The sequence below is a fragment of the Salvia splendens genome, unplaced genomic scaffold, assembly GCF_004379255.2.
Source record: "Salvia splendens isolate huo1 unplaced genomic scaffold, SspV2 ctg511, whole genome shotgun sequence".
NCBI lineage: Eukaryota > Viridiplantae > Streptophyta > Magnoliopsida > Lamiales > Lamiaceae > Salvia > Salvia splendens.
In genome coordinates this window covers 1-22,780 of record NW_024599168.1, presented here as the reverse complement: position 1 = coordinate 22,780, position 22,780 = coordinate 1, and the positions used below count along the sequence as shown (strand labels likewise).

General features: G+C 41.3%; 3 protein-coding genes across 3 annotated transcripts; 2 read left to right on the top strand and 1 right to left on the bottom strand.

The window, feature by feature from the left end:
* The first annotated feature begins 281 nt into the window (after positions 1 to 281).
* On the top strand, positions 282 to 3,002 carry LOC121790423 (G-type lectin S-receptor-like serine/threonine-protein kinase LECRK3). Its single transcript, XM_042188647.1, has 2 exons — positions 282 to 947; positions 1,104 to 3,002. The coding sequence occupies exons 1-2, from the start codon at positions 465 to 467 to the stop codon at positions 3,000 to 3,002; spliced, it is 2,382 nt and encodes a 793-aa protein (XP_042044581.1). The 5' UTR covers positions 282 to 464.
* A 4,871-nt stretch (positions 3,003 to 7,873) lies between these two features.
* Positions 7,874 to 10,479, top strand: LOC121790422 (protein FAR1-RELATED SEQUENCE 5-like). The gene is made up of 4 exons (XM_042188646.1): positions 7,874 to 8,012; positions 8,732 to 8,836; positions 8,914 to 8,976; positions 9,581 to 10,479. Exons 1-4 carry the CDS (start codon positions 7,874 to 7,876, stop codon positions 10,477 to 10,479), a joined length of 1,206 nt encoding a protein of 401 aa, XP_042044580.1.
* A 10,365-nt stretch (positions 10,480 to 20,844) lies between these two features.
* LOC121790424 (G-type lectin S-receptor-like serine/threonine-protein kinase LECRK4) lies at positions 20,845 to 22,598 on the bottom strand (the record flags this gene model as incomplete). The annotated part of the gene is made up of 1 exon (XM_042188649.1): positions 20,845 to 22,598. A coding segment is annotated over one exon (1,754 nt), but the record flags the coding sequence as incomplete, so codon positions are not given.
* Positions 22,599 to 22,780: the final 182 nt, after the last annotated feature.

The window sequence follows — 22,780 nt, the reverse complement described above, 5'->3', positions numbered from 1 at the left end:
TGAGGGTTAGACTGCGACTTGTAGACACTTGTACATGTAACACACACAGTCGTTCACTTTGTGAGATATACCAAGAAATGACTAGAAATGAAGAGTAATTTCTAGTCATTTCTTGGTATATAAAAAGTAAAAAAAAAACCCTCAAAAGTTGTGTTATATGCCAAATACTCCTGTATGTCAAGGATTGAGGATTTAAATATCAAAGATTAAATGTAGCAAATCGACACGTAGCAAAAACCTCTCTTTCGTATATTTACTGGTTGATTGAATTTTCTATAGCTTCAATCCAAATTTAACACGGTTCCATGATACTGTAGAAATCTGAAATTTCTTCAACCATTTATTTTTGGTGGTTGAGACATCTTAATATACCAACATTATATATCCTAGACAATTACCCGCCATTGACCTAAGACTCAGATATAAATCTTCCACTTCATCGACTCCCTCAAAACTGAAATCAAATGGCTTCATGCAGATTCCTATTGTTGGTCATCATCATCATCATCATTATCATTACCACCATAGTAAAAGGCCAAGATTCAAGCAACAGGAACGTAACTTTGCGTTCCTCCATCGTTGCAAACGCCAATTCCAATTCCACATGGAATTCGCCTTCGGGCGAATTCGCTTTTGGTTTGCAGGAGGTCTCTCCCGGAGCCTTCTTGCTAGCCATCTGGTTCAATCAACTAACCGACAAAACCCTAGTTTGGTCCGCCAACCGCGACGAACCAGTTCCCACTGGATCAACCGTCCAGCTTTCCGCAGAAGGAACACTGGAGCTCATTGATCCAACAAGACGTCGGGTATGGGCTAGTCAGACCCGGCCCGGTATGGTGGCCTACGCCGCCATGCTCGACACTGGAAATCTCGTGCTTGCCTCCAATACTTCCGCCATCCTCTGGCAAAGTTTTGATTCCCCAACTAACACATTATTACCGACTCAGGTATTTTTTTCCCTCCTTTAATAAAAAATAATAATAATATAATAATAATATTAATAATAATAATAATAATAATAATAATAATAATAATATAATAATAATAATAATAATAATAAAATGGTTCTCTATCCGTGATACTTCACTTCATCGTCTTATTAGGTACTCAATCGACAAAGCGTTCTATATTCCAGTTTCTCGGCGACCAATTTCTCAAGAGGGAAATTCAAATTCACGTTGCAGGCCGATGGAAATCTAGTGCTCGTCACCAGATCATACCCCTCCGATGAAAATGTGAATGCTTATTGGTCATCGGTTACTCGTGACACCGGATTCCAGTTGATCTTCAACGATTCCGGCGTCATCAACCTAATCCGGCAGAACGGAACCATACTCCGGCCTCTCTTCGACAGCGGATCTCTGGCCGGGCAGTTTTACCAGAGACTGGTGCTAGAACACGACGGAGTCCTCCGCCATTATGTGTATCCACAGTCTCCAGATTCGTCACCGGGGTGGTCTGTACGTGATTTTGAGCCTTCCAACATATGCCAAGCTGTCAGAGAAGATGACATGGGCGGCGGCCCTTGTGGTTTCAACAGTTACTGCTCAATAACAGCTGAAGGAAGGTCCACCTGCAGCTGCCCCTCGGGTTACTACCCGAAGGGCGGGTTCAGTGGTTGCGCGCCTGAGTTCGTGCAGCACAGATGCGACCGTCAACAAGCGCAGGATGCGCAGAGTTTCACATTCAATGAGATGTCCGGCGTAAATTGGCCTTTCAAGGATTATGCGATTTTCAGGGACGTCGAAGAGGCATGGTGCCGCCAAGCATGCCTTTCCGATTGTCTCTGTGCTCTTGTAATATTTTCTAATAGAGTTTGTTTTATGAAGCCTCACCCATTCTCCAATGGGAGGGAGGAGGGCGGAATGGCCTTGATAAAGGTCAGGATGAACAACACTTTGACGTCTAATCCCGACACCCCTGCCCCCGGCCGAGAGAGCAGTAAGAGTAGCTCCACCACTGTAACATTGTCGGCCTTGTTAGGCTGTTCGGTGTTATTGTTTCTTGTTTCGAGTTTCTGTTTTGTATTCTGTTTGAATCGTACAAAATCAATGATGGTTCAAAATAGCCGTAGGCGACCAGCTGGAGTGAGCACAATAAGTAGCTTCAGCTTCAAAGAAGTAGAAGAAGCTACCAACGGATTCAATGAAGAATTAGGGAGGGGTGCTTGCTCCATAGTCTACAAAGGTACTCTAAAAGATGATGGAAAAGTTGTTGCCGTCAAGAAGCTGCACAAGATCTTTGAACAAGCGGATGATGAGTTCAAAGCCGAAGTAAGCTCAATTAGCAGAACCAACCATAAGCACCTTGTGCAGCTGCTAGGGTATTGCGATGAAGGCCAGAACCGAATTTTGGTGTACGAGTTCATGACTAATAGCTCTCTAGCCACTTTCCTCTTTCAAAAATCAGAAAGGCCTAGCTGGTACAAAAGAGTTGAGATTGCATTTGCTATAGCAAGAGGGATTTGCTATCTGCACGAAGACTGCAGCGTGCCCATCATACACTGCGACATCAAGCCTCAGAACGTGCTTCTTGATGAGTCCTTCGCCCCAAAAATAGCAGATTTTGGGCTAGCCAAGCTTCTCAAAGCTGATCAGACAAGAACCACCACTGGAATAAGGGGGACTAAAGGTTATGTTGCTCCAGAATGGTTCAGGAACATGCCGATAACAGTTAAAGTGGATGTTTACAGCTTCGGGATCATGCTGCTTGAGCTGATGTGCTGCAGAAGGAGTTATGAAGAGGATGTGGAAGATGAGGGAGAAGCAGTTCTTGCTGACTGGGCTTATGATTGTTACCAGCAAGGGGCTTTGGATTTGCTGGTGGCGGGCGATGAGGAGGCGAGGAGCGACATGAAAACGTTGGAGATATATGTGAAGACGGCAATATGGTGCATTCAAGAAGATCCAACACTGAGGCCTCACATGAATATAGTAATGCATATGCTTCAAGGATCAATCCAAGTCCCTACTCCTCCAGATCCTACTGCATTTGTACGCTAATCCTCTAGATCCTACTGCATTTGTACGCTTATTACAGATCCTCCAGATCTATAAATTGCGTTGCAGGCCGACGGAAATATCTTGGATCAATCCAAGTCCCTACTCCTCCAGATCCTACTGCATTCAATCAAATACTCAGTTAGAAAAGCAACTAATTCCATGACCCAATAAATTAATTTAGCAAAGAGCGAGGTTTTGTGATCATGACTAAGCTCTCACTACATGTAGATTTTAGTTTAGCTACATTTAATATTTGATAGACGTGATTCCATTACATATGCTTTACTTACACTTTTCAGTTTTTCATTTTTGTTTTGTCACTAAAAGACATCCATGTAAAAAGACCAGACAGGAATCCGAGAATTTCAAATATTTTTAGAGACGCAGTTCGGTTGTACTTGTAAAAATCATGGATTAAATATGCTCGGTCAATGGATTTTGACCAAACAATAAATGTGACGAGAAATTTAATTTTGTGAAATTAAATGATATAGCGTCGATCTACATTTTACGTAGATAAATGTAGTATATTCACTTTCTCTAATCCGATTTCCGGTGAGTGAGAAATAGTGGATTAAAGTTGGGCATAATTAGCTTTTAATTAAAGCTTTAAGTATGAGCTTAGGGAATAATTAACTAAGTGTTAATTATCCAACATTGGAGAAGTAACACATCTTTTAATGTGTTTAAATTAAGTGACTTTATGTTACTTAATAATTATAGTGGATTAAGATGGGTGAAAAAGCCCACACGCGCGCGCCGCCGCCGCCCGCCCGCCCGAGCCCGCGGGCGCGGGCCGCTGGCCCGATCTCGATCTCGATCTTGGATCTTGGCAATTGGTCTTTGGGCTTGGTGCTTGGCCCAAACTATTCTTTTTGGACCACCGCCGAGTCAGCAATCCAAGTGGCTTGACACGTCGTCAAGCGAGGCACAGTCACGGCTGCCACGTGAGAAATCCACATGCTCCACACGTGAATGGCACATCCTGCCACACGCCTGTAACCGACGACGGTTACGAATCTGCAATGATGACAGCCATCATGGCTGTTGACCTCGACCAGTGGACTGAGCCCATAAATAGGCTAGCCACTCCATGCATCTGCACTACATCATACACAAGCATTTAGCATCATAAGCTCTCCCTCTCTGCATTGTCCTTCTGTCGAAGCTCTGCCCTCTCCTCCATCCAGTTCGTCGGAGCTCTGTTGATTGCGGTGCTGCATCAGAAGAGACGTAGCCGTTTTACCTTTGGGGACGACACTCCAAACCGAGAGCATTACCGGGGCGTATCTCGTCTTGCGGGAAGAGGCCTCCTCGACTCGGCTAACTACTATCACACTGGTTTAGTTGTTTAGAATTTTATTTTGTAATTCAGTTCAGTTCTTCCTTTTCTTTCTTTTGGGTTGTATTATGCCCTACGGTTATCTTTGTAATATGTAGAAACCAACAGTACTTATGCAGATTGATGCTGAAGGATATTCTTGGACCAGACACTGCAACGCCTGTGTAACACAACACATGATTCTGTAATGGATCTGCAAAGAAGTTATCAAGATTAAATTTAACATTTACCTCAAAAACAATTGGGGTTGACATTGTGATTTCAACTGCAAAATCATTAGAAATGTCCAAACCATATGAGAAAAGTTGAAGAATCAAACAAGAATCAAAATGAACAGATTCCGCACAATCGATGCTTGTAATTTTAAGCTAAATCAGCAGAAAATTTATCATTTCTCACTAAAACAGCATTTTTTTAGTTGCATATTATCTGGTATTTATATGTCAAAGTTTCAAATTTGAAGCAGACAATGATGGTTAAACAATAGAGGGATTTGACCATCAACTAAAATTCATCACATACACCAACATCACATCAATATATAACCATCATATTAAGTTTTGTCAGTATCATATACTTCCAGGAATCCACATCAATCCAAATTACTATAAGAGCATCTCCAGTGGACGGACATCCCACTAGGACATCCCCTAGGATATCCCAAAAACACATCCTGTCACGTCACTAGGACATCTCATTCCACTGCCACATCACTAGGACATCCCATTCCACTGCCACGTCACTAGGACATCCCAATCCACATCACAATAATTTAATTACGTAAAAACGGAATTATAATTTTGACACGGAATACGGTAAAGTAAAATACGGGCAAAAATACATAGTCATAAATAATACATAAAAAAATACATGGTTCGAAAAAAAAACAAAATACATAGTCATTCAAAAAAACAACATACCCGGCTCACTCCGCGCTGTCCTCGTCGCCCGTGCCACCCCCGTCGCCAGTGCCGCCCCCGTCGTCCCCCGCCGCCAATCTCGGCGCCATCATCTCCAATAGGTGGCATCCCCAAATCGCGCCGACATCAATCGATGACGTCCTTCAGCATCCTCTTGTACAGCGGATCGGTCGTGCTATACCACCTATGCATGGTCCGGACCAAGCTTTGCGTTATTTGCGCGCGGGCGAGGCGGTCGATATCTTCCGAAGGAGCAGGGGCCTCCGATTGGACCTCGAACGACCCGTTACCGCTGCTGGTTCCCCTAGCCATCCGCTGCGCAGCCTTTTGCCCAACCGGGCGATGACGACGGCGAGAGTCTGATTGAGGTAGCGGGGACACTCCGTCGGCTTCCGGGAGCTCGTGCGAACCAGCACTGCTGCTGTATTCACCGGAAGCGTTGATCTTCGTCCGCTTCGCCCAGCCCGATTCGACACCCCCACAAAACTTTGGTGAATCCTTCACCACGAGAAAGGCATCCCACTGGTCGAATTGTTTGAACTTCAAGGCTCTGTCGGGGTACTGAGCAAAGGCACGGTTCCGGACATCCTCCTCGGACATACCGCTGCTTGCCTGGCGGAGGTTGTTTTGGTAGAGGCCAGCAAATCGACTAAGCTTAGGCCTCAACCGCTCACACTGTTTCCGGCACTGTTCGGGAACGCGACGCTTCGCCGCAGCCGGTTTGTGTGTGTGGTAGGCTTCAGCGATCCGATGCCACAGTCTGTCAATATGCTGGTTGGCACCGACATAGGGATCCTCGACTATTGAAACCCACGCCTTCGCAAGCGCGGCGTTTTCCCACTGGCTCCAGATCGTCCTCATTCCCGTCTCCTCCTCATCCTCCTCCTCTGCCACCGTTCGTGAGGAAGACCATGTGGCTTTCCCCTTGCCCTTGCCACGTCTTTTCCCCCTGCCCCCGCCCCTTGCTGCTCCCCCCACATCATCGGGAGTCTCCCTGACTGGAGATAGCCCCAACTCCTCAAAAGAGAAAGTATCTATGCCGGTGAACTGAGTATCCGGAACATAAGTGGAGGGGGTATCAGTACACTGCGTATCCATAACCGGCCGATAGACATCGTCCGCTAGTGGTTCAGGGCCCCTGCCACCCCCTCCCGCAGGCATCATCCCCGGCATCATCCCCATCCCCATCCCCATCCCCATCCCCATCCCCGGCATCATCCCCGGCATCATCCCCGGCATCATCCCACCCATCCCCATCATATTTGGGGTCATGCCCCCCCATCCCCATCCCCGGCATCATCATATTTGGGGTCATGCCCCCCATCCCGGCTGCCCTGGGCATCATACCACCCATACCACCCATCTGTCCCATCCAATTATACATATAAGGGGACATCAACCCACCCATCCCACCCATTCCACCCATCCCCGACATTCCCGGAACCGTTGTCGCACTTCCGCTAACGTTTCCCTCCAGGTCGATGGGAAACGCCGGAGTCTGCGACTCGCTCGTGGCCGGGGAGTTCCTATCGTTCTCCATTAAAAGTAGAAATGAAATTTGTAGTAAAAGAAAAGAGAAACTTGTTAACACAAGTGGTGCAAATGAAATGAAGTTCAACGAGCCGTATATATAGAGTTTTTAAAAAAAAATAAAAAATTAATTTCCGGACGTCCGACTCGGACGTCCGACCCTTGCCACAGTGGCGGACGTCCGCCCGCCCGTCGCCGGGACGTCCGAGGACACCCGACGTCCTCACGGGACGTCCGTATCCGACCCTAAACGCCACAATGGCGAACGTCCCGGTCGCCCGTCGCGACGTCCGACCGGACGTCCGCCATTGGAGATGCTCTAAACCTATTTAAGTAGACAAGAAAGTAGTCACGAAATATTCCCTAAAATACAGCCAATAAAACATTGACTCAAATCAAGAGGGCTATAGATGTACCAGCAAAGCATTCCATAAAAAAGATTTCCATGTACTTACAGACCATAAATACTTTCCATGTACTCACAAATTCATGTTTTCATAAAATTCATAACCCAGTTTCTGCAGCATCGAGTTCCCTGACCCTAGCAACTCCGATACCTTCTTCACATAATAATGATAGGTCTCTCATGTTCAAAAACATCATTCCAATAAATGATGCTTCATATGCAAAGAGTTAATGTAATTGAATAAAGTGTTTGAAAGTCACAATTTCCCCTGCCAGATTTATAACTCCATCCGTTCATGAAAAGTATGAACTATTTTCTTATTAGTTCATCCGTGAAAAGTAAATGAGAGTAGAGAATAACAGAACCCAAAATGACATATATTTTCACTCTATTTATCTGCAGAAGATCATCAACCAAAAACTGCAATATTCACAAGTAGGAAATTAACATGCAATCAAAACTATATAAGCGGTTCACAGTTGAATTACTTTGTTGGTTACTGTTGAGGATGACCTGTAGATCAATTTGATATGTTGTGATTCGACACTTAGCAGTGCGATTGAAGCTAATGTCAATTCAATGAAAATCGAGAAAATGAACCTCGAAAACCTTTCTCGATGTTAGTTCCTAAAACCTTCTCTTAAAAAAGATCCTCCAACGGCAGGCGCTGACTATGCTCGAAACCTTCGATTTAGTGCGCCGGAACTCTAGCAAATGGCTGAACGGTATGATTCCCGTCTTATTCGAGTGGCTGAGCTCCGCTTTTTATGAGTTTCCGGTCGCAAATCCTGCGGTAACTCTGAATGGTGACCGTAATTACTTCCATGTAGTGTTGAACGAAAGCATACCAAATTTTGTCCCGGGCCTCATTCAAATAATACTATCACTTCATACTACACTAATAAAATAAATGATGACACGTGGATATTTTTTAAATTAATAAAATAATAGACTAAAAGATTAATTATCATCACACGTATAATCATACACCAATATCTTACTGCCATATACATATTCTTTAAAAAAAGGAAATAACAAACTAAAACCTAAAATCTAAAACCTAGAGGTTTTATTTATTCAATTCCCATTAAAAATCATAAAGAGCTTAGCGCCGAAAAAGAGTCTGCATTCTTATTCTCAAGTTCAAATAAAGAAGATTTCCAAGTTTTCATTTATTCAAGTAAAGCGTAAGTAATTCATTAAATTTGAACTTGCTTCAATTTGTTATAGTAATTGTTATCAAATTTTTAATGGAATGAGGTGCTTTGAATTTGTTTCAATTAAGTTTTATTGCTATCACGTGAGGTGCTTTGAATTTGTTTCAATTAAGTTTCAATTTTGTTTTAATGAGGTGCTTTGAATTTGTTTCAATTTTAAATGGAATGAGGTGCTTTGAAAATGGATTAAATGATCACGTAGAGTAGTAGAAGAGATAGTTTTATTGCTGTCAACTTGTTATTTGGATGAAAAATTATGAGCGTGTGAACGTGTATTTCATATCTAATTTATTTTTTTCTCGTATAATTTGTAGGTATGGATGAAATCATATCAGATGACATTATTCCTAAGATAGGGATGGAGTTCGAAACAGAAGTTGAAGCATATGATGCTTATATGAAATATGCTAAGGCAACAGGTTTTGGAACTCGCAAAATGGCCGCTCATAAAGATCCTGTACAGACAATATATTGGACATTAGTTTTTTTGTTGCAGAGAAGGTTTTAGAACAACAAACAATCGAGGCGTTACAGTTAAAAATCCTCGTCCCGAAATTAGGTATGGGTGTAAGGCTATGATGAAGGTCAACTGCAGATATGGTGGAAAGTTTCGTGTCGTGAAGTTTTCTGAAGAGCACAATCATGAATTGTGTGATCCGGAAAAAGATGTTTTAGACAAATGTCTAATATTCAACCAACTCAAGTTGATGTGGCTCAAAGTTGTGGATTGCCTCCAAAGAAAATCACAGAGGTAATGGCAAAGAAGTCCGCGGAATTCAACATCTTGGTTTTACTCATATTGATTTGAAGAATTATTTGAGAACAAAGAGGACTTTGGAGATCAAGCAAGGCGAAAATGGAGGTGTTTTACAATATTTACAAAGGATGATTAGTGAAGATCCACACTTTTACTATGCAATACAGTTGGACGTGGAAGATCTGATTACAAATATATTTTGGACAAATGGTAGAACGATACAAGATTTTGGTCATTTTGGTGATGCCGTTTGCTTTGATACTACATACAGAAAAACATTGAGATGGAAGACCAATCGCCTTGTTCGTTGGTGTAAATCATCATAAACAAACAAATGTGTTTGGTGCAACATTATTGTATGATGAAACGATTGAAACCTTTGAATGGTTGTTTGCTACATTTGAAGACGTCATGGTGGGAAAGAGACCAAAAACCATCTTAACAGATCAAGATCAAGCAATGAGCGCTGCTTTAGCTTCCAAGTGGCCATCAACTTACCATCACTTATGTGTTTGGCATATTTTTCAAAATGCAGTCATTCATCTCTCAAGCGTTTTTTCAAGTTTCAAGAACACATTTGCAGCTGATTTTAGTCATTGTATATACGACTATAAAGAAGAGTCAGAATTCCTTGATGCATGGAGCAAAATGATAGAGAAATACGAGTTGAAAGATAATCAGTGGTTGGCAAGAATGTTTTCTCTAAGAGAAATATGGGCATTGGCTTATGAAAGAAATACTTTTTGTGCAGATATCATTACAACTCAACGGAGTGAGTGCATGAATGTTGTTGTCAAGTATTATGTAAGTTACAAAAACAATATTGTTGAGGCGTTCCATAATTTTCAGAGGTTGATAGATGATCGCCGTGAGAAGGAATCAACAGAAGATTTCAAAAATGCTCAAAGTTCTCATGCTATGATATTTCCATTTGAAATATTAAAGCATGTTGTTCCCGTATATACACATAAGATGTTTGTATTGTTTAACGAGGAGTTGAGAAAGACATTTGAAAGCAAGATCGAGAGTGAGGATGAACTTGGAAGTTCAAGAATACATAAGGTCAGGCCATTTCATCGAACTAAAGAGCATATAGTCACATATGATTCTATTGGGGGTTCTATTTCTTGCGGTTGTAGAAAGTTTGAATTCTCAGGTATTTTATGCTCACATAGTTTAAAAGTCTTAACATTTATGAATATGAACCGAATATCTGATGAATATATCTTGAAGCGGTGGACCAAACATGCAAAGAATGGTATGACAGGTGGTTGTGATGAAGAGGTTATTGTTGATGAAAAATAAAAAAAGAAGCAACGATATAAAGAGTTATGTAACCCATTCATGCAGTTGGCAGTAAAAGCAGTAGAATGTGAGACCTACTTACTATTTATAGTAAAAAAAAAATTGACTCTTACTATGGAACAGATAAAAAAAAGCAAAGTGTGACTCTTATTGTTGGACGGATGGAGTATCATCTTGGTCAGACAAACTAAAAAAAATGGGTGTCATTTTAGTTAGGGGAGAGAGATTTTTTTTTCGAAAAAAAGGGATATAAAGAAAATTGAATCGGCGGCGTATTATCTGAGTTGGTAATAAAGTGTCAGTGGGGGAATCAAAACTCTGCCACAGGATGGCTGAAGCATTGGAGGCAAGCACAAGGTTTCCGTTGTCGAGCATGGCGGCATAGGCCACCGTACCTGGCCGGGCCGGAATAGCCCATACCCGACTGCCTGTTTGATTGACGAGCTCCAGCGTTCCGTCTGCGGAAAGCTGGACGGTTGATCCAGCGGGAACTGGTTCGTCGCGGTTGGCAGACCAAACTAGAGTTTTGTCGGGTATTTGATCAAACCATACGGCTAGCAAGAAGGTTCCGGGAGAGACCTCCCGGAACCCGAAAGCGAATTCGCGGAAGGCGACCTCCACGTGGAATTGGAGTTTGCGACGATGGAGGAGCCCAGAGTTACGTTCCTGTTGCTTGATTCTTGGCCTTTTACTAATGATGATGATGATGATGATCAACAATAACAATCTGCATGAAGCCATTTGATTTCAGTTTTGAGTTAGTCGAAGAATTGGAAGATTAATTTATATGGAGTCTTGGTAAATGGTGTGTTAGAGACGGATTAATATAATAATGTTGTTTTAATTGGATGTCTCAACTAACAAATTAAAATATTGATCACATGATTTCTTTCAACGACGTCAGATTTATTAAATTTGATTTCCTTTTACTATATACAATAAGTTTCATGGAACCGTGTTGAATTTGGATCTGAACCTACAGAAAATTCCATGACCCAGTACATAATTTCAACAAAGGTTTTGTGAGCATGACTAACAGACTACGCCTTTCTTTAATCTGCATTTAATCTTTGATTAGTATTTACTCCATTTTGACATACAAGACTTTTTTGTCTTTTTTTTGTTATTTTTGTCACTAAAAGTAAATGTAGTTTGGCCCTCATTCACTAACTTTTAAAAAAAGTGAACTACAAAAACAGTCCTTAGACTATACGTTTATCTCGCTATTAGTCTCTGGACTTATTATTTCAAATATCTTGCCATCAGATATTATTTCAAAATATCCCCAGACTTAAAATGTTTTGAAATAATATCAGATTTAGTACATCACTGAAATAATATCAAATTTAAAATGTTAAAAGTGTAAAAAAACCAAATTGCCCAAACCCCCTAAAACGGTATTTTCGTCCCGAAACAGTGAAAAATGACCATTTTCGAGATAAACGCTTAGTCCAGGGTTGTCTGGGGATATTTTGAAAGTCCATGGACTAATGTCGAGATAAACGCATAGTCCAAGGACTGTTTTTGTAGTTCACTCTTTAAAAAATAAGTAGCAAATTATAGGGTTATGTTAAGTTGAGATTTTTTAGTTTAATTGAAAATTGAGATGCATTTTCAGCTACTCATCTACAACATTTTCGAAATGTCAACTGTAAGTAGATTATGTCAATCCGGGGATATTATCGTCAATAGCCTGCACATCAAATGTCAATAGCATGCACATCAAATGTCAACAACTTATTGTTGACATTATATGTGTATAGTTGACATGAATTGTATATGTAGTTGACATTATATGTGTGTGGTTGACATGAATTGTATATATAGTTGACATGGATTGTACACATAGTTGACATTATATGTGTGTAGTTAACATAAATTGTATATAGTTGACAAAAAAATTTTAAAAAATTAAAATTAAAAAAGTATTTGTTGAATAAAATATACCATGAAATTACCATTATGCCCTTTCATAATTAATTAATCTAAAAATATTTTTCATGTTGCAAATTTTGGATCACTCATTTAATAAAAATGAGTGGCTAATAATATATCTCAATTCTCAATTAGGCTAAAAAATCTCAATTGATCACTATCCCAAATTGTATCGTGATTGTGTGTGACGTACAAGTCGAGTGCAGAGTGCACTTTCCAGGAAATTTTACTTCAATTTAGATATATTCATATCTAAATACTCATATCTATACATATATAAACTATTTAATTATAGAATTCAAATTATAATTGGACCAACGGTTGAAAGGCATGTCATGGGAGCTGGTGTGCTAATTCAGCCAAACATCAAGTGTGTAATATTTAAATTGAAATTGAAATTGAAATTAAAAAAGCTAAAATGCGTAAACTTTTGTCTATAAATACCAACTCACATGTTGGTGAAATGCAGTCTACAAAATCAGAATTTGTTTGCAGTGACGAAATACTAAGTTTCACATATAAAAAATGTCATCATCAAATTCATAGTAGTAGTTCTCTTTCAATTGAGGGGATTTTTTTGTGGAGTGGGAATGGAAGAAGAGAGAGAGAGAGAGGTGGTACTTCTCTTTGAAGCTGATGCAAAGAGCACCATCTGGTGTACGTGTACACCACGGGTAACAGTTGTTTGGTATTGTCTATGAGAAGTTTCAAGAACAAGATTCATGAATGAGTAAAAGTAAGGGTGTTCCAACTTCCAAAATGATGATATGGAATAAATGAGATTCTTCTTTATCAAGAAGACCCTATCTGTAATGGAAATGTGTGATGTGGCACTAGTCTCGCTGAATTTTTATCAAACTTTTTTGGGTACAGTAACAGCATGATCCATGTTTAGCTGCAGGCAGAAGCCATGTTAGGTGATAAGAATTTCATTTTATTTTCCTCAGAATAGGCTCAAACGACAATGACTAATGTGATGTTTTTATAGAAAGGAAGGTATACAACATATGATAGAAATGATCATGGAAGCAGCAAGTGGGTAAAGTTCACTAAGATTACAGTGTAGACTACACCGAAAAATGTGTTTGAAAAACTTGGTGAAAATTGGCTTACAGAAAGATAATGAGCATATGCATTACCACGATATATCATAGGTGTATTTGTTTGTATCTTTATATGTCGTAATTCCATACCATATGCAAAATTTCTATAAGAAGGTTAATTACATAAAAATTAAAAGGCAATTGATTTTAGCACATACAAAATAATGGTTAATAGTAATTTATAATTCCTAGCTACAATAGTTTTGAACGATAAAGATAGTGGCACGTTTTACTTCCACTAATGTTATTGCAGTTAGAGAGAGATCCAATGATTTAAGAAATGACAACATAAGTAACTATCTCTCATTAATTATTCATTTAAACTTCTTCACAAGTTTATGATTGAACAATAATTTTTTTTGTCAATTTAAATATTAATGGGAGGAATGTTTTTTATGGACAAATGAATATAAATTCGAAGGTCACGCCCCAATATACTTGAACCCAAGATCTTTGGCCTAAGAAATTACCACTCATCACTTGACTCACACACATTCTGAATGAATGTATTTCCGTTTATGGTTAAAAGAGACTGAAAAAACTTTTATATGTAAATCATTGTCGGCATGGGTAATAAAATTTAATCACAAAATCGTAGACATTGGTGCACGTCGCCGGATGGTGACGTAAATGTGATGATGGGAATGCCTGATCGATACTCCTATTATAAGTTGTGCACTAATTCATTTGTGTTCACACAAATGATGTTTTAGTATGTGAATGAAGTATGATTGCTATGGTTGTACTAAATACTTTAAAGTATTCTAATCAACATTTTTTTGTTTTTAAATTTACATTTAATTTATTTAATAAAATTTTATTGTACATTTATTATTTTTTAAAGTTTACGCAATGATATCAATTCTTATTTCCATTGACTTATTGAAAATCTGGTAATTAGTACTACGTGAAAATTTTATGGCCCGTGCATAGCACGGGTGTTGATACTAGTTCCGCTCAATGTTCCACCTTAACTAGACATGAGTTAAAAAATATGAAAAAAGTAGAAAAAAATGAGTAAAATTTGACATTTTTATGTACAGAATGTTTATTTATAAAAAATAGTAAAAATAAAATAAAATATCCAACCGGTAATTTTTTTTATGCAGGTTCAGTTCGACTAAAAAAAGGGAATGGGTCAAAATAAAAATATGGAGTATCGATCATTTTCATTTGCACGGATTATTTTTTTGTCATCGCTTAATATTGTCCAACCTTTATGATCCGATCTTCAGGCCTTGAGTAATGTAACGCAAGGATCGATTTTACGGCATGTCGAATGCTTGCGCACTGGAACTGTTATTGAAGACAAAATCCCAAAATAGGCTGGTTGGAAATAGGTCGTCGAACAGTTGGTATGCATGACTTTTCATGAATAGCTGGCACAGTGCGGGAAACGGCAACGACGAATGAGGACTTTTGGGGTTAAGGTTTCGGTCGAGCAATATGCGAACCACACCTTTGCTCGAACTGAGACTCTCGTCGAACGGGGCCGACGGGAAGAGTGAATGGCGGTGTTGGCTCGTCGGAGTAAATCGAATGGAGATTGGATAGAATGTTTGACGCCGCAATTGATCAAGTAAGTTCAATGGATTCTGCTATAATTACTTATTCCAGATAAATGCAAATTTACTATTGCAAAGACTAATATAATGTACTATTTGAATTAGAAAATAAAACCATGCTGTTAAGAACATGTATTGTATCATAAAGAACATAATCTTACATAGTTTATTAGTGTGGATGCTTTTTTAGCATATTAGTTCATCGCAGTCAACATTACCTCTTATTTACCAATATTGTAATAATGGAGTGCTCATTTCAGTTGGAAGAAGCTCGGCCAGAAAGGAGTTCGGTAAGCTCGGCTTACCGAGCTGGAACTAGCTTGGAACTAGCAGAAGAAGAAGGAAGCTCGGCTTTGAGCTCGGCTTTGAGTTCGGCTTTGAGCCGAGAAGACAGTTGGTCTTGAGCCGAGAAGCAAAGGAGTTCGGTTTGTGTACCGAGAAAGGAGTTCGGTTTGTGAACCGAGAAGGGAGCTCGGTTGTGAGCCGAAGAGAGTGCTCGGTTGTGAGCCGAAAAGAATAGAGTTCGTCTTGAGCCGAAAAAGAAGAAGCAACAGTTCGGTCTTGAACCGAGAAGGAAGTTCGGCCTAGAGAAACTAGCCGTTGGTGCAGCAGTTAGTTAGCCGAGATGTAGCAGTTATTCTTCTTGCTTTCTTGATTCTTCTTGTAGTTAGTTAGTAGCAGTTGCTACTTGATTGTAGAGCTTTAAATAGCTCAAAACCATGTACGTAGTTAGTAGTGAAAATCAATAAAGAGTTTTCAAGTTTTCTCTCCAAGATTACCATCTTCGATACTCTAAGTGTGAGTGTGTGTTCTTCTGCATTGTGAGTTATCATACAACTGTGAGTGTGTGTGTGATTCACCTGAGTGTGTGAAAGTCTTGTGCGTATTGAATCCCAACAAGTGGCGCCGTCTGTGGGAAGGGGATATTGAAGCTGATTTGCAGAGGATCAAACGGTTTCAGAGATGGCAGCAAGGCTTGATGCAGAAAAGTTCACAGGCAAGAATGATTATAGCCTGTGGAAGATGAAGATGAAGGCGGTCTTGATTCAACAAGGCTTGGCCGCAGTTCTTGCAAATACAGAAGAGAAAGGAAAGGCTCCAATGCTTGATGATAAAGCTCAGGCAAAGATGGAGGAGATGCAGCTCAAGGCACATTCTGCAGTGATTCTGTGCCTTGGAGATAAGGTCTTGAGGGAAGTTCAAGAAGCCAAGACTGCGGTGGAGATCTTGAACAGGTTAGATGAAGTTTACCTGGCAAAATCTTTGGCTAACCGGCTGTATCTCAAGAAGAGGCTCTATGCCTATAGTTTTTCTGGTGAAAAATCTATCATAGAGCAGTTGGAGGAGTTCAATAAGATCATTGATGATCTGGGCTCTGTGGATGTTAAAATTTCAGATGAAGACAAGGCCATTCTTACATTGAATGCCTTGCCTAGCTCGTATGACCAGTTGAGTGATGCAATTATCTATGGCAGAGATAAGCCTATCACCTATGCAGAAGTCTACTCGGCCTTGATGGCTAAGGAACTCCAGAAGACTACCAGCAGAGGCTCTGCAAGCTCCAATGTTCAAGCTGCAGAGGCCTTGAATGTGAAGAAGTTCAAAAAGCAGAACTTCAAGAAAAAGTTTGAGGGCTCTAAACCCTCAAGTTCTGATGCTCAGAAGGAAACCAGAGCATGTTTTTGGTGCAAGAAACCAGGGCACTTGAAGAAGGACTGCCATGCCTGGAAGAGAAAACTAGCCTCTGAGGGCCACAACACTTCTGATTGTGTAGAGAGTACTGATCCCCCTGCTCAACTCATGAATGTAAGTGATAATGGGATCAGTCACAGGTGGATAATGGACTCAGGGTGCAGCTTCCATATGTGCCCCAACAAATCTTGGTTTCATGATCTTCAGGAAGCATCAGGGACTGTAGTTCTTGGAAATAACCATGTGTGTCAGATCAAAGGGATAGGGAAAGTGAAGCTAAGTTTGCAAGATGGCTCTATAAAGATCCTAACTGGGGTGAGGTATATTCCGGAAGTGAAAAGAAATCTCATCTCATTGGGAATGCTGGAGGAGAAAGGGTTCACCATATTGATGAGTCAGGGAAAGATGCTTGTGAAATCTGGGAATGCAGTGATGATGGAGGCTGACAGAGAGCACATTCTCTATTATCTGAAGGCTAAGGCTGTTGATGGAGAAAGCAATGCAGTGTCAGATGATTCCATAATGCTATGGCACAAGAGATTGGGCCATCCAGCAGAAGGAAGCTTGAAAGAACTCATCAAAAGGGCCTGATCTCTGGAGATTTCAACAAGATGGACCCCTGTGAGCAGTGTATACTTGGAAAAGCAAAGAAGGCACCCTATCCTACAGGTATTCACTCTTCTACAGCCCCATTAGACTACATACATAGTGATCTCTGGGGCCCTTCACCTGTAAGCTCAATTGGTGGTGGGAAATACTACCTTGCTATTATTGATGACTACACTAGGAAACTGTGGGTGTATATACTGAAAGAAAAATCAGAGACATTCACAAAATTCAAGATATGGTGTAAAGAGGTGGAGCTAGAGAAGGGAAGGAGTGTTAAATGCCTAAGAACTGACAATGGCTTGGAATTCTTGTCTACTGAGTTTGATCTGTTTTGCAAAGAGAAGGGTATGAAGAGGCACCGCACTGTTCCTGGTAACCCCCAGCAAAATGGTGTTGTGGAGAGGATGAATAGGACTATCCTAGAGAGAGTAAGGTGCTTGTTACTCAGTTCTGGTCTGAGCAACAGATTTTGGGGAGAGGCTGTGTATACAGCAGCCTATCTCATCAATAAGTGTCCATCTACTGCCCTTAAGTCTGAGACTCCTGATTACATGTGGTATGGAGCCCATAGTGACTACTCAAAATACAAGGTGTTTGGGTGCGCAGCCTATGCTCATGCTAGGCAAAGTAAGCTTGAGGCTAGGGCTCTGAAATGCATATTGCTGGGGTATCAGAGGGGTGTTAAGGGGTATAGGCTCTGGTGCATTGAGCCTGGTAGGCAGAAGGTGGTGGTGAGTAGGGATGTTGTGTTCTTGGAGGATCAGATGCCATACTTAAAAAGGAAGCTGGACTCCAATGAAGTTGAGAGTGATTTCCTCAAGGTGGAGCCAGTGGGACTTTGCCAAGGAGCAGGTGGAGCCTCTGACTCAGAAAGTGAGTCTGAACCAGAGGATGATGGTGCTCTAGCTCGAGGTAGAAAAATTGATGAGCCTACAGCAGACTCTGCCAGAGAGTACCAGATAGCAAGAGATAGAGGCAGAAGAAATACAAGACCACCTGAAAGGTTTTCTGATGTGGTCTACTATGCACTTTGTGCTGCTGAGGGCATTGATATTGCAGATCCTCTCACATATAAAGAAGCCATGAAGAGTAAAGACAGAGAAAGGTGGATTGAAGCCATGAATGAGGAAATGGAATCTTTACTCAAGAACAAAACATGGATTTTGGTGGATAAATCCAGACTGACTACAGATGGAAAAGAAAGGAGGCTGATCAGTTGTAAGTGGTTGTTTAAGAAAAAGATTGAGACCACTGATAAAGATAGAATCAGATTCAAGGCAAGGCTGGTGGCTAGGGGCTTCACACAGCAAGAAGGAATTGATTTCAATGAAGTATTTGCTCCAGTTGTTAAGCACACTTCGATTAGGATCTTGTTGGCAGTTGTGAACCAGCTAGACTGGGAGCTACAACAGCTTGATGTGAAGACAGCCTTCCTCAATGGGGATCTAGAGGAGACTATCTTTATGGAACAGCCAGAGGGCTATGTGAAGACTGGAGAAGAAGGCAAGGTGTGCCTGTTACAGAAAAGTCTTTATGGACTTAAGCAAAGTCCTAGACAGTGGAATAAGAAGTTTGATGCACAGATGAAGAAGATTGGCTTCTCCAAGTCAGAATATGATGATTGTATTTACATCAAGAAGGCAGGCAGGACTCCCATTGCCTACCTATTACTCTATGTGGATGATATGCTACTTGCAGGCCCTTCTATGACAGAAATTCAGAAAGTTAAACAAGATCTGAAGTCGAGCTTTGAAATGAAGGATCTAGGAGAGTCAAGGAAGATCCTAGGCATACATATTCAGAGAGATAGAGGCTGCAAGAAGCTGTGGATGCTGCAAACTGATTATATTGACAAAGTTATGCAGAGATTCAGAATGGAGAATGCTAAACCTGCCTCAACACCCTTGTCCCAGAGTTTCAGATTATCAAAGGAACAAGCTCCTAAAACTAAGCAAGAGGCTGATGAGATGGAGGCTATCCCTTATGCTAGTGTTGTTGGGAGTATCATGTACACTATGATTTGTACAAGACCAGATCTTGCTCATGCTATCTCAGTGACTAGCAGATACATGGCAGACCCGGGGAAGGAGCATTGGAATGCTCTTAAATGGATATTGAGGTACATGAAGTCAACTAAGGACTGGGGGATTGTGTTCAATGGCTGGGAAGGTGGATCTGAGGAGGTTGTGCAGGGGTATTGTGATGCAGACTATGCTGCAAATCTGGACACCAGAAAGTCTCAAACAGGTTATTTGTTCACCATGTTTGGAACTGTGATCAGTTGGAAATCAGGTCTGCAGAGTGTAGTTGCTCTCTCAACTACAGAATCAGAGTATATAGCTCTCACTGCAGCTGTACAGGAGAGCTTTTGGATCCAGGGAGTAATTTCTGATTTTGGTTTTGACCAAGAAACAATGGTGATTCATTGTGACAGCAGCTCAGCTATATGCTTGGCTAAACATCCGGGTTTCCATGAAAGGAGCAAGCATATAGACATAAAGTTGCACTTTATTAGAGATGAGATTGAAAGGGGAAGGGTGAAGGTGGTTAAGATTAACACCTTGCACAATCCGGCAGATATGCTAACTAAATCTCTAAGTAGAGACAAGTTTGATCATTGCAAGAAGTTGATCAATGTTTGTGCAAGAACTGAGATGAGCCCTCAGGTGGAGAATTGTAATAATGGAGTGCTCATTTCAGTTGGAAGAAGCTCGGCCAGAAAGGAGTTCGGTAAGCTCGGCTTACCGAGCTGGAACTAGCTTGGAACTAGCAGAAGAAGAAGGAAGCTCGGCTTTGAGCTCGGCTTTGAGTTCGGCTTTGAGCCGAGAAGACAGTTGGTCTTGAGCCGAGAAGCAAAGGAGTTCGGTTTGTGTACCGAGAAAGGAGTTCGGTTTGTGAACCGAGAAGGAGCTCGGTTGTGAGCCGAAGAGAGTGCTCGGTTGTGAGCCGAAAAGAATAGAGTTCGTCTTGAGCCGAAAAAGAAGAAGCAACAGTTCGGTCTTGAACCGAGAAGGAAGTTCGGCCTAGAGAAACTAGCCGTTGGTGCAGCAGTTAGTTAGCCGAGATGTAGCAGTTATTCTTCTTGCTTTCTTGATTCTTCTTGTAGTTAGTTAGTAGCAGTTGCTACTTGATTGTAGAGCTTTAAATAGCTCAAAACCATGTACGTAGTTAGTAGTGAAAATCAATAAAGAGTTTTCAAGTTTTCTCTCCAAGATTACCATCTTCGATACTCTAAGTGTGAGTGTGTGTTCTTCTGCATTGTGAGTTATCATACAACTGTGAGTGTGTGTGTGATTCACCTGAGTGTGTGAAAGTCTTGTGCGTATTGAATCCCAACAAATATTGCTATGATTTGATCCATTATAATATTACAATTAAAATGAGACTCTTATTTCACTTGCAATATATTCAAATCTAAAATTTGTATGAGAAGCAAATGAGACACTATTTGGATATAGTAATCAGTGTATAAATGCAGTAGGATCTGGAGGAGTAGGGACTTGCATTGATCCTTGAAGCATATGCATTACTATATTCATGTGAGGCCTCAATGTTGGATCTTCTTGAATGCACCATATGGCTGTCTTCACATATATCTCCAACGTTTTTATGTCACTCCTCGCCTCCTCATCGCCCGCCACCAACAAATCTAATGCCCCTTGTTGGTAACAATCATAGGCCCAGTCAGCAAGAACCGCTTCTCCCTCGTCTTCCACATCCGCTTCATAACTCCTTCTGCAACACATCAGCTCAAGCAGCATGATTCCGAAGCTGTACACATCCACTTTGACTGTTATAGGCATGTTCCTGAACCATTCCGGAGCCACATATCCTTTTGTCCCTCTTATTCCAGTGATGGTTCTTGTCTGATCAGCTTTGAGAAGCTTGGATAGCCCAAAATCTGCTATTTTGGGGGTGAATGTCTCGTTCAGAAGCACGTTCTGAGGCTTGATGTCGCAGTGTATGATGGGCATGCTGCAGTCTTCGTGCAGATAGCAAATCCCTCTTGCTATTGCAAATGCAATCTGCACTCTTGTATGCCAGTTAGGCCTTGGTAATTTTTGGAAGAGGAAAGTGGCTAGAGATCCGTTGGTTATGAACTCGTACACCAATATTCTGTTTTGCCCTTCATCACAATATCCTACCAGCTGCACAAGGTTCTTATGGTTGGTTCTGCTAATTGAGCTCACTTCGGCTTTGAACTCATCATCTGCTTGTTCGAAAATCTTGTGCAACTTCTTGACGGCAACAACTTTTCCATCATCTTTCAGAGTACCTCTGTAGACTATGGAGCAAGCACCCCTCCCCAATTCTTCATCGAATCCATTGGTAGCTTCTTCTACCTCTTTGAAGCTGAAGCTACTTATCGTGCTCACTACAGCAGGTTGCACATGACTCCTCTGTTCCACAATTGTTGTTTTTCTACGTTTCAAGTAGAAAACAAAAAAGAAACTCGAAAGAAGAAACAATAACCCTGCACAGCCTAATAGGACCGACAATGTTATGGTAAGAGTAGTGGAACCGCTACTCTTACTGCTCTCTCCGCCTGAGGTAGTGGTGTAGGGATTCGATGCCAAAGTGTTGTTCATCCTGACCTTTATCAAGGCCTTTCCGGCAAAACCAGAATCCAGCCTCCCATTGGAGAAGGGCAGAGACTTCTTATAACAATCTCCGTCATAATATATTGCAATAGCACAGAAACAATCGGAAAGGCAGGATTGACGGCAGGTATCTTTGTCGACGTTCCTCAACTTTGTATAATCCACGCCAGGCCAATCTATGTTGTACATCTCTATCAATCCAAAACTCTGTGCATCCTGCGCTTGTTGATGGTCGCATCTTTGTTGCATGAAATCGGGCGTGCAACCACTAAGGCCACCACCCCTTGGGTAGTAATTTAAGGGGCAGTTGCAGCTCGGTCGTCCTTCAGCTTTAATTGAGCAGTAACTGTTGAAACCACAAGGACCGCCGCCTGTATGACGTTCTACAACAGCGCTGCATATGTTGGAAGGCTCAAAGTCACGTACAGACCACGCCGAGGATGAATTAGCAGACTTAGGATACACGTAGTGGCGGAGGACTCCGTCATGTTCTAGCACCAGTCTATGGTAAAACTGCCCGACCAGAGGTCCGCTTTCAAAGAGAGGCCGGAGTAGGGTTCCATTTTGCTGGTAGAGGTTGATGCTGCCGGAATTGTTGAAGATCAACTGGAAGCCTGTTTCAAGAGTTTTGGATGACCAATAGGTATTTAGGTTTTCATCTGAGGGTACTTGATGGGGTGCGTACTAAACAAGCCCAACAGCAATGACGGCCCATCAGCCCAAAGCCCAAGGAAGAGTATGAGTTCGGCATTACCAAAGAGTTCGGCCTCAGCCTACAGCTCGGTAAAAGCCAACC